This window comes from Motacilla alba, chromosome 19, assembly GCF_015832195.1.
Source record: "Motacilla alba alba isolate MOTALB_02 chromosome 19, Motacilla_alba_V1.0_pri, whole genome shotgun sequence".
Lineage (NCBI taxonomy): Eukaryota > Metazoa > Chordata > Aves > Passeriformes > Motacillidae > Motacilla > Motacilla alba.
In genome coordinates, this window is record NC_052034.1 from 10,851,113 (window position 1) to 10,862,425 (window position 11,313).

At 50.7% G+C, this 11,313-nt stretch overlaps 1 protein-coding gene across 1 annotated transcript; it reads left to right on the forward strand.

The window, feature by feature from the left end:
* The first annotated feature begins 8,961 nt into the window (after positions 1-8,961).
* On the forward strand, positions 8,962-11,006 carry LOC119709977 (C-C motif chemokine 5-like). Its single transcript, XM_038158412.1, has 3 exons — positions 8,962-9,301; positions 9,775-9,886; positions 10,391-11,006. The coding sequence occupies exons 1-3, from the start codon at positions 9,229-9,231 to the stop codon at positions 10,476-10,478; spliced, it is 273 nt and encodes a 90-aa protein (XP_038014340.1). The 5' UTR covers positions 8,962-9,228; the 3' UTR covers positions 10,479-11,006.
* Positions 11,007-11,313: the final 307 nt, after the last annotated feature.

Below are 11,313 nucleotides of genomic sequence, written 5' to 3' on the forward strand. Positions count from 1 at the left end.
CTCCAGTCTCCTGGTAGGCAAAGGTTGCATTCACAAAGGCTGTATCATGCCCATTAATGGGTCTAAGTGCAGTTCCCAAGGTAAGCACTCCCATGTCACTCCAGCTGGGATTGGTGGTGTTCCAGTGCAGTCTTTGAAGCCTCCAGAAAACCCAGGGTATCCTGCTTACCAAGACCAAGGTACGTTCAGCAGTTTACAAGACATCAGGCAACCAGGGCAATAATTATCCATTACTTATCTGACCAAGCAGCAGATCTCCTCTATCTTGAGAAGATGTAGATTTCTTTTCTCTCAGGCTCTTGGTATTGCTAGCTTGGTCCTGTTCAGGCTGCAAATCTTCAACCCTAAATGGGATTGTACCCCAGTACAAACCCAGAACTGTGTAAACTATTGATGGTGTTTGCTAAAAAGTAGCTGTAGGAACAAGCGTTCATTAAACTCCAGCAACACAAACAAAAGAAAGAGCTTATTATTGCATTCCTATTTCCCATCCTAACAGCAAAAGGCAACATCCTCCCCTTTCTCATTTGATACCTCTGATATTCCTGTAAGCTCCTTCAGCTTTGTTTTCATAGAAATCATAGAATCACAGAATCCCAGACTGGTTTGGGTTTGGAAGGAACCTTAAAGGTCATCTCATTCCACCTTGTCCCATGCGCAGGTACACTTTCTACTAGACCAGATTGCTCCAAGCCCCATTTGACCTGGCCTTAGGTGACAGAGACACATTTAAATCCCAGGTGTGAACCATGAGGTCTCAAGTTTAATAATGATTAAGGATTTAATTTGGGTAGAACTTCAAATGTAGAAAGTTTCCTCTTCACCCGCCAATGGTGTATTTTTCCTATATTTCAAACTGTGGATTTATTTACAAACTGAGAGCCAATAGCCTGTACAAGCCAATCTGTCCTTGTCCAGGGCACAAGTTTACATAACTGTATCCAGTGCATCTTCTGCTCCAAACGATGAAAGGCAGAGCTTATAAAGAGGATGTAGTCAGCAGGGTGAAACATATAAAAGTGAGAAGTAATAGGTTACAGCAGAGAAATTGTAGGGCAACTAGAGGAGGAAAACTTCCCAGCAGGACAGGGATGATGTTTAATAAAACCAGATTGTCCAGCTTTAAAAATAGAAAGGCTGCAACACTAAAAGAGAACTTTAACCCTTTATGGATAAGTGACAGCAACTGCCAGGGATGTTCAAAAGGTAGCACCACAGAGGTGGCACCACAGAGGTGTTCAGGGGTGTCTTCAGCTGTGTGATGCCCAGGGGCAACATTATCACCTTTTCTGGAAGCTCTCCTTTAAAGACTCAACACCCAAGGCTATGAAGCCTCCTTGGTGCATCTCCCCACCTGCCATGGAGATACTTGATAGCCATGGGAGGTGCTCCAGGTGAGCCCAAGAGTCTGGGGAGACACTAGTGAGGACAGGCTGCTTGGGGGCTCCTTCCAGACCTCCTTCAAACAGGAGGCACAGTGCCCAGGGCTGGAATGCCATGGAGAGGCATCTGTGACTTTCCAGAACAGTGGTAGGACCCACCACACACACCAGGACAGGCTACAGCACATCCATCCACAGAAAATGCTCATCTTGCAAGGCCTAAATGGGACTCCAGTCCAAGCAGCAGCTAGAACACTCCTTCCATAAGATCAACAACCCTTTCCCAGGGGCTGACGCTTTATTTCCCTTCCCATAGACCAAACTGAATAAAACTTTCAGCTCCCCCTCAGGAACCAAACTTCTTCCTGCCCCATCCTTTAGTAAACCTTTCTTCCATCCCTTCCACTTCTCTTCCAGACTGTGATGCCATTTTCAGGTGGGAAGGTGGGAGATGGCTTCTCTGGAGATGAGGCTGGCAGGAGTAAAGACAGAATGCAGGAGGATGGTTTCTCCATTTTCCATATATCTTCCTGTTCTGGAATCAGTTCCTATCTTATCTGGAAATATGGGACGCAGCAGAAGCAGTTGTCAGGCCCCTGGAAAGCCACTAGGAGAACACATGGCTTCAAACACTCCAGAGGTTTATTTAAGCAAAAAGAGTGGAAGAAGCTTTGGTTCCCACTTCAGTTTTCATTGTGCCCCACAGCTGGGAGATATGGGATGATTTCATCCACAGCCACGGATGATTTTTCCTGGACTGCAGCTTAAATTCTTAAGAGGCTGAATATGTGAATAGAAGCAAAAAACAATCACAGATTTTGTGGCTTGATTCAATGCTTAACCCTCTGAAGGAATGTCTGTATGGACAGAGCTTGAAGGGATTCCCTGGTGTTCCAAGTCTCCTCTGGATCATCCTATGCCCACACATTGCAACCAGTGACATGCTGGTTTAAGGTGAGAAAAGTGTCTCTAACATTGCATCAAGTGATGGGAGGGAACAGTGAATCAAGGAATCACAAAATCATTTCTATTGGAAAAGCCCTTTAAGACAATTGAATCCAACATTCCTCCAGCACTGCCAAAGCCACCACTAATCAATGTCCCCAAGAGACATATGTTTTTTGAGCAATTCCAGGGATGGTGATTCCACCACTGCACTGGGCAACTTGTTCTAGTGCCTGATCACCCTTTCAATGAAGGAATTTTTCCTAATATCCAACCTAAACCTGCCCTGGCACAACTTGAGGCCATTCCCTGTCCTCAGGAATGGTGAGAGCTGTGTGCTGGGTCCAGAAAAATCCATGCTCAGGCAGGGCTGTCACTGTTTCCTGAAACTTGGAAGATTAAAGGGTGAAAACGAGAGTCTGAACGTTTCCTTGATTTAGAAGCTCTGCCTCATGACACACCCTGTGGTTTTCTCTATTGCATAATACTGCAAAGTGCCATTTGTTACTATAGAAGACCTGTCAGCTCTCTGTTGAATTCAGACTTTTCTGTAAACACATCCTGTTCTTTTAACCAGCAAGATTGTTTTGTCTGTAAATATGACAAGAATTATAGATGAAAATAGCTGTTCACTGCCAACGACACAAGATTAGATAAGGAAAAAAGTCAATAAGATGAAAGAGTCAGAGGAATACTGGGGCAATTCCTACCAGCGCAATCAAAGTGTGAGTCCAGCCAGGTTGCAAAAACAGTTGGGCAACATTGTGTCCTACAGTCTCCTCCAGATGCTTCTGTTGGAGCTCCCCAGACCACACCTTTCAACCCCCTTAACTCCCTCAGACCTCTTTTTTTCAGGTCTAGTCCCCTTCAACCTCCTCTGATAGGGTGCCACTCCTCTCCAGGTCCCTCTGCTCCCACTATGGTTATCTCCAGGTCCTTCCACTGTGGTCTGGACCCTCTATCCTTTTGATATCATGGTGGACCACTCCAGACCTCATTTTGGGGTCTGGTAAGTGCAAGTTCCTGCTGAAAAATCCCCAATGGGAGGGGCATGGAGTGCCAGTGACATAGGGAAGCTCTTGTACAGCACTTGGGCACAACTCCAGGAACCCAGGGAGGGCTTTGGATGTTTCAGGATGAGTCCCCAAAGCCAGCTCCCACCCAAACCAAGGACAGTGCTTCCAGGACTGCCCTCCAAATTGGATTTATGCTCCAAAGGAGAGGCCAAGTCACTACCAGACCTTGCTCAGCAAGGATTTCCTCTTGACAGCCACCTTTTCCTCCTTTCTCCAAATCCCCTGTTCCAAAAGCCCAAATGCAGGCAGAAACCTGGTGAGAACCACACAAGCCTGGAACATCTCCTCCCAACTGCAGGACAGAACCTGCCAGGTCCATGGTTCAGGCTGCCTCCAAGAGCCCTGTCTGGACATGTTGTCACAGAGGCAAAGATAGGGATATTGTGGGAAGAGGGGATGGAGAAGGCTGGGATATTTCCAGACTAGAAAAGTAGATTGGGGACAGTTGTCCTGGGACAAGTTTCCTGTTGGATATAAGGAGATAAGACAGGACACAGACCTCCCACCATATCCATCTCCCATGTCTTCTCCACTGATGTTGTGGCTGGTGCCCAGCTCCCATTCCCGGCACAGCTGGAGTGCTCTGTGCAGGGCAGGTGGCAGCATGATCAGCAGTCCCTGAGCTGGATGTGAAGCAGGGATAGCAGCATCCATGTCCAGGATGGGACCAGGTCCTGCTGTGCCCCTGGGCAGGGTTACACCCAGGGGCTCTGCAGACACAGCATGGGCAACCTGCTATGATGGACCAGTGGTGAAGGCGTTGGACTTGAAATCATTTGGGGTTTCCCCACGCAGGTTCTAGTCCTGCTCACAGCAGGAGTTTTACTGTCAGTCCCTGTCCCCCTGGCCCCAGGAGAGACTGACAGACACAGGGCAGTCTCACTCCCTCAAGGGGACCCTGTGTTCCCATCCTGCCTCTGGCCCTCATCTCCAGGGGCTTTTTACCTTTAGGAGGTGGTCAGGAGGGTGTTCAGAGGAGCAGCCCTGCACCTCTTCTTATCACAGGAAGAAATCCTGCAATAGCATGTCCCCTTCCCATACAGCCTTGTCACCCTGTTCCCTACAGCTGTGTGATACTGTTCCCTGTGGATGTGTCACCCTGCTTTCTACCTCCTGTCACCCTGCTCTCTACAGAGGTGTCACCTTGTTTTCTATAAATGTGTCACCCTGCCCTCTGCAACCCTTCACGCAGCTCTCTGCACCTGTGTCACCCTGCTCACAAAAGCCCATCACCCTGCTCCCTACAGCCGTCACTCTGCAGTGATAGACTGAACTTCGTTCAAACTGGTAGAGTCCTGTGATTTATTGTCTTACTGATAGCCAGAGACTAATGCCTCGAATGTTTTAAAGAGATAAGGGCAAAGGCTGATAAGAAGCAGATCCTGCAGGGGCAGAGTAATGTTTTTTATCATGCCAACTCCCTCCCTTCCAACGACTCCCGACTGGCACAACAAAGCATTTGGGAGAAATGGGGCCAAACCGTGACCATGGCATTAGAAGGGGACATAAACCATCACAGTCCCCAGTATTGTGTCAGACAGTGTAAAATCCCTCCCTGGGGTAGGTATTGGGGCATTGGCTCGTGAGTCCCCTACATCCCTGTCACATTCTGCTCCCTACACCCACCACTGGGGTATTACCCCACTGGCAGCTGCTGCCTGATGGCAGTGGGAGGACAGGAGGCTGCTGCCACCCCCCAGAATTTGTCCCACCCTGACATAGCCCCACACACTGGGAGCTTCTGAACCCTGAACTGAACCCCAGGAGCTGCTCCAGGACAGCACAGCCACCCAGGAAAAGACTGGGACCTCTGGTCCCAGGAACCCCTTCCCTGGCTGGGTTGTGAACCCAGGCCGCAGCAGTAAGAGTGCCCAAACCTGACCACTAGACCACCGGGGATGAGTAGTGACCATCTGTGTAGAGTGGCCAGCAGCAGAATGACCTGCTGCTGGTATCAACCAAGCCCTGAAGGGACAGGGACACTTGATCCCCGCAGTTCAAGGAGAGGACCAGAGAGGATGGATGCCACAGCCTTCCTGGGGAAATTGGCACGGATGCCTGTGGCATTGGGAAGCCCCCTCTGTGCAAGGGGACCCCACCTCTGTAGGCTAGGGAACCAGGAGATGGTAGTGCCATGACTCTGACCACCACTGAAGGCAGGTTTGGGGAAGGCAGTGACAGCAAAAGGTTTAGGAAAAGGTGTAACATCCTCTGGAGGTTCACCAGGGAGGTTTTTCTGCTGCTGCTGGATCATGACCCCCTTGGGGCTGCTGTGCACTGCCAGGCTCGTGTGACACACGCCACACTGGGCACAGTATCATGAACACAACAATACTGACCCCCAGTGCACAGCCAGAGCTTCCCCAGAGTCACCTGGGGAGAACAACAGAAGTGCAGGTACAGGCTGACTGTCAGCAGAGCCTTACCTGGGCAAGAGAAACTGATCTGAGCCCTGGTGCTGGGCAGGGAGTCTGTCTGGAGCCCTATTCCTGCTAGTTTTACAGTAACCTGGTCATCTTGTTTGTCTATGAGAAAACAGCTGGCTGGGGCTAGCTTTTGGAACCTAATCTGGAGCTGTGAAGAGCTCCAGGTAACCAATAGTTGATTCTCTTTTACAGAGAGCCCTTAGTGGGAGTTGAGACTTCTGTCTTCCTTTGCCCCAGAGAAGGGGAACAAAAAGTGGCTTTCTGATGAACAGGGAGATGGAGAAGGGCTGGAAATGGTCCCCCCACTCCCCAAGGATTTGCTACCATCATGGGCAGCAAGACAGGGCATTGCAGAGCTGCAGACCCTTGCCCAGGACAAAAAGTATAAGGGAGAGCCCAGGGCTCAAGGGGACAGTACAAGTGTCACCTGTGCCTGCACCTCCCAGCATAGCAGGGCTCTGATTCAAGGGGAAGTAGCACTGACACAGAAGATGGAGCTCCTAGGCTGTGTGCAGGGAGGAGGCCCCAAGAGGGGAGCAAGGGGATGTCTCCAGGGCTCCTCAGCAGAAGGATGACCTGTGGCTGAGGTAGAGATGAGTGGAAGGGCTCCAGGAACGCTTCCCGTGGAGAACAGCAGAGGGCCCAGTGCTCCTTGGATGCTCACATGTGGTTGGGAGGGAAAGTAAATGGACAGAGAGAAAACCTCCCTGGTTTTTAGGGATAGAGGCACACAGATTGCGGAAACCTCCCTGTGTTTTGCTTTGTCCCATGCAGCTCCAAAAAGTGGTCAGTGCAGCTCCCGTCTCCATCTGAGGCCAAACCCCACCATGGTCCCTCTCCACAGCCCTTCCTGGTCAGAGGTCCCAGTGGGACCCTGGGCATCCCCCACTCCCCGGGTCCCTGTGGTGCCATGATCTCTTCCCAGGTTCCTCTGCAGTGCCTGGTGGATCCCAGCTGCCGTCTTTGCCAACACCTTTCCTTAGGGAGCTGCCCTGCAAGGAGAAGGAGAAGACAAAGGAAGGCAGCTTTGGGGAATGTGGCCTGGAGAAGGGATGGAGCTACCACAAATGACCTGGCATCTTTCCAAACCTCTGGCATCTCTGCTATGAGGGCCAGGGCTGCCGAATGCACCTTCAAAAACCCTGACAGGGCAAAGCTCCTGAGCAAGGGGTAAGGCTGGGCTGTGTGATGATCCTACAGGATTGTGCCAGTCCTGGGGCATGTCTGGGACAGGGAAGGGGGAGGCTGTGCAGGGCTGAAGAGAAGTCACCCTGCACTGTGAGAGCCATAGTCAGATGTTATGGTTTCGGTTGCCTTTACCAGGCATGACAGAGTGTGAGCTCTGGCTGCCTTGCGGTTGGGGGAGCATCAGAATCTTTCTGTGGTTTCTGAGATCTTGATCTGGCCCTATCACATATCATGTCACAGGCAGTAACAGTTCCTCCATCTGCCAGCAGATCTGGGAACACCAAACAGGTTAATTTGCATGTCCCAAGGCAGGACAGTCTCCATCTCTGTCACTCACCACAGGCGACAGGGAGGTGACACAGCACGGCAGCTGCTTTTTGGAGCTTTTTGTAAGGCCATGTGGCAAGGCAGGTGGGGGACATAAAAACAGACATTTTCTACAGGCACTGCTCCTTGGAAAGAGAAATCCCAGCCCCAGGATCATCCTTGGGGCAGTGGGGATGAGGCTCAGCACAAAATGCAGTTGCTGTTGTTGTTGTTGTTGTTGTGTGGAGAAGATGAAGGTGAGTCCTACTGCCTTACATTACACCCTACATGGATCTGGGGCATAAGCAATGCTCACGTCAATTAGCCAGAACAACAGACTAATCACAATTCTGGAATACAATATGGCAGTAGCAATAAATAATCCATCTCCCCGTCTCTGACAGGGAGAGTCACTTGGCAAATTCCAGCTGAGGTTGTGTCCTTTGCAAAGCCTGAATACCTGCAGCACATGGCTGTGCTGCCCCAAAATGCCACCATGTGTCTGTGACGACCCCATGATGTCAGGCACTTGGTACAGCTCCAGCTTCTGCTCATGAAGAGTCCTCAGGGTCCTCAGGACAGCACCTGGATGCCTCCTGGGAGGATGATTTGGAAAAACCATGGGTTCCTGCCCACCCCAGCAGGGTCCCTGGCACAGCCCTGTAGACCCTCCTGCAGCCCTGGTCCCCACTCATGCGGACATCATGGTGGAGGGTACACTGGGCAGGTTCTGAGTGCCCCCACAGACCCATGAGGCCAGTGGGGGAGAAGGAAAATAGCAGCAGAGCAGCCCTTCTCTGCAGCCCTGTCACAGCACTGGGGCCAAGGGTCAGTGAGGAAATCTGGGAAACATGAGCTCGTGGCACCTTGTGAGCAGCAGCTGGGCAGGAAAACACCCAGAGGGACTACAGGCTTTGAGCTGGCAAAACGGGAGCCAGTCACAAAGCAGAGAGGTGGAAAAAGGGGAAATGCTCCCTGGCACATCCTGGGGAACCCATCATGTCATGGCAAGGGCGGTGCCAGGGCCCTCTGTGCAGTCCATGCCATGACCTCCGTGACTGTAGGTGGGCACCAAGGACTGGAGTCTCTTGGTCCCTCTCAGCTCCCTGGGCTGGGGAAGCTCCTGCTCTGCCCTCTGCATCCCACCTTGAACCAAACCCACCAGCACTTGGAGAAGATGCTCTTTGTAGAGTTAGCCCATCCAGGCAGGATTCCCAGTCAAGCCCAGCCCCTAATGGGATTGTTGGGAGGGGTTTGGAAGGCACAACCCCACACTGGAAGCACAGCACTGAGAATTTTGTGCTTGATGGTGCCAAGACTGCCAGCCTGGATCTACAGCCAGTCTCCAGACTGAGTGTTCCTGCTGCCCATGCTGCCCTCACTGACCCCCTGTATCCACCCTGGACGTTTCTCAGACCCACCACTGGAGAAGGGACCCCTTGGTTGAACCTGCACCTTCCATTTGAGGTTCTGAGCACCCCTGACCCCTAGACATAGTTCTTTGAAGACGAGACTGAGCTGGGTCCTCCTGGTGCTTTGGTGGGGATGCTGAGGTGACTTTGATAAGCAGAGTTGTTTTGGATGATGCAAATGTGAACCTCCTGCTCAAGGGTGGTTTCATATCCTGTCTTGGTCACTGGAGGCCGATTTGCTCACACTTACCTCCCTTCACACAAAGGCTATTCTGCTACTTCCTTGGTCAGCTGTTTATTTTTTTTTTTTCTTCAGTATTTCTGAGGCAAAGATGCCATGACATCAGTTCTATTAGTTTTGGAAACTCCACATTTGCCTTCAAATCTGACTGACTGGCCACTGTCCCTTTAAAAAGCAAGGACTCAGCCAGCACCTCACAAAAGGCACAGGAGGAACCTGCTCTGATCCTGCCTCTGTTTATCCCTGTCCAGGATGAACATATCCACACTCTGCCTCTCCATCGTCCTGGTTGCTGACCTCTTTTCTAAGGCCCTTCCTGCTCCATGTGAGTACAGCATCCCTCTGCTCTCCTGGGGTGGACTTTTGCTCTGACTGCCTGTAATTTGGAGTAGAACTCACAAAAGTCAGCTGCAAATGCTGGAAAACTGTTTGAATAATTTCTGATTTATTGGGACTGGTCTCCCTTTCTAATATCCTTTTATCTTAGGGATGAATTTTACTGGTATCAAAGTTTTCAGGTTTCCTCTTCCCCCATTTTCTTGCTGGCCCTTAGGAGTGGACACAGGGTAACAATAGGGATTTTTACCCTGGATGTTAGTGTAAAACAGTTAACAAACAATCCTAGCAATATTTTTCATCAAGCTTCTGTGTTCACAGCAATTTCTTGCTGATTTTTAGGGAAAACACGAGGAGAAGGGACAGTTCAGCTGATTAAGGAGGTGGTTGTCTGTGCTCTCAGCCAGGAATGTGTAATTTATTGAGTAATGGTCTCAGGCTGGATTTCCTGATCTCTTCCAGTGGGTTCTGACATGGCTTTATGCTGCTTCAGCTACATCTCACGAAAGCTGCCTCAGAGTCATGTGCAGGAGTATTTCTACACCAGCAGCAAGTGTTCCCAGCCAGCAGTTGTGTAAGTACCAGCACTGGGCCCTGAGGGGAGGCTCTGCCAGCCTTTGGCTCCTGGCTTCACATCTAACAGGGCCAGGAGCAGGATGCTGTGAGGCATCATACTTGGGGGAAGGGAGCGGCCACCCAGGTTCCATGTACAGTGTGTAAGCCCTCACCCTCCTCAGCTGAGAAATAAATGGTCCCTTGGTCTCCTTGGATGGTCCTGATGCTGGGAATAAGGCATGGGAAGGAGATCAGGAGGCAGCAGGACCTTCCAGAGCTTGATGAACTCAATCCACACAATATTTCACACTGCACCCAGGTTCACCACTGCACAGGACAAAGAGATTAATATCTGAGCAAGGCAGGTTTTCCTAAGGGACCCTGATCTCCCCTTGGGTTTTAGCACACTCTGCAGCTCCAGGATGCTTGAGAGTTTGTGAGAGATGACCCAATAACATGACCCCAGTCCCTCATGCCTCTTTCTTCCCCCGGGACTCTAACCCCTGAACTTATGAATTGCCAGGTTTGTGACCAGGAAAAAGCGGGAGGTCTGTGCTAACCCTGATGCCAGGTGGGTGAAGGAATATGTGAACAGCCTGGAGCTGCAGTGAGCACTGGAAGCTGAGAGGTCCTGCCAGACCACCCGTGAGAGCTTGGCATAGACCTAGAAACGCTACTGCCAAGCACCAGGACCTGCTGAGCAACCTTAGGACCCTGGAAGTTTGTTTTGCCTTGCAAAGGTGTGATTTATCCACAATAATTCAGCTACACTTAGGGCAGACGTGATGCTGAAGACTTCTGGCCTTGCAGACCTATCTTGGGGTGCCCTGCTGAGTGATGTGGCTAAACTGAGCCCCACCTTGTGCCTCCACTGCTAGAATGGGAGGGGAATTTCATCCTAGAGCTATTTGTGAGTTGGAATTAGGTATGAGTGCTGTTTTATAAGCCCAGGATGTTTTCCCATTGAATTTTGTAATGGTGCAGTAGATGCTGAAAGTAAGATCTGTCCCTGGAGAAGGAAGTGGTACCCTGTTTACTTACAGGATGCTTGTTGTGGAACCACAGTGTTCAGCCTTATTTTCAAACTGCTGTTTTGTGCTGGTGCTAATGAATAAAGCTGTTTTCTCTCTGTGCCATCACTGGTTGTTTCCCTCCTGTTTCCCCCCCTGTTTGGCGACCCCACTACAACTATTTTCAGAGATGTAGGGGAAAAACCCAACTTCTCAGCTGGAAGTGCCCCAGCCTTCTTAGGTCTAAAAGCCTTCCCTTCTGCTTGGCCTCCCTGATCCCAGCATCACAGCAGCAGCAGCCCCAGCACCTCCCAGCACCTCCCAGTCCCTGTGCTGATGTGGAGCCAGAACTTCTTCCCAGCCCTTTCCCCCATCATATCATAGCCAAGTCTGGGAGCTAGTGGGGCTGTGCCACTGCAGATTTGGCAAAGGAATG

Excerpts from the sequence above, each read along its gene's own strand:
- LOC119709977 (XM_038158412.1), top strand. The coding sequence starts at position 9,229 with ATGAACATATCCACACTCTGCCTCTCCATCGTCCTGGTTGCTGACCTC. Across the intron at positions 9,302-9,774 it reads TAAGGCCCTTCCTGCTCCAT|TGGGTTCTGACATGGCTTTA; the intron begins GTGAGTACAGCA and ends GATCTCTTCCAG. Across the intron at positions 9,887-10,390 it reads TGTTCCCAGCCAGCAGTTGT|GTTTGTGACCAGGAAAAAGC; the intron begins GTAAGTACCAGC and ends ATGAATTGCCAG.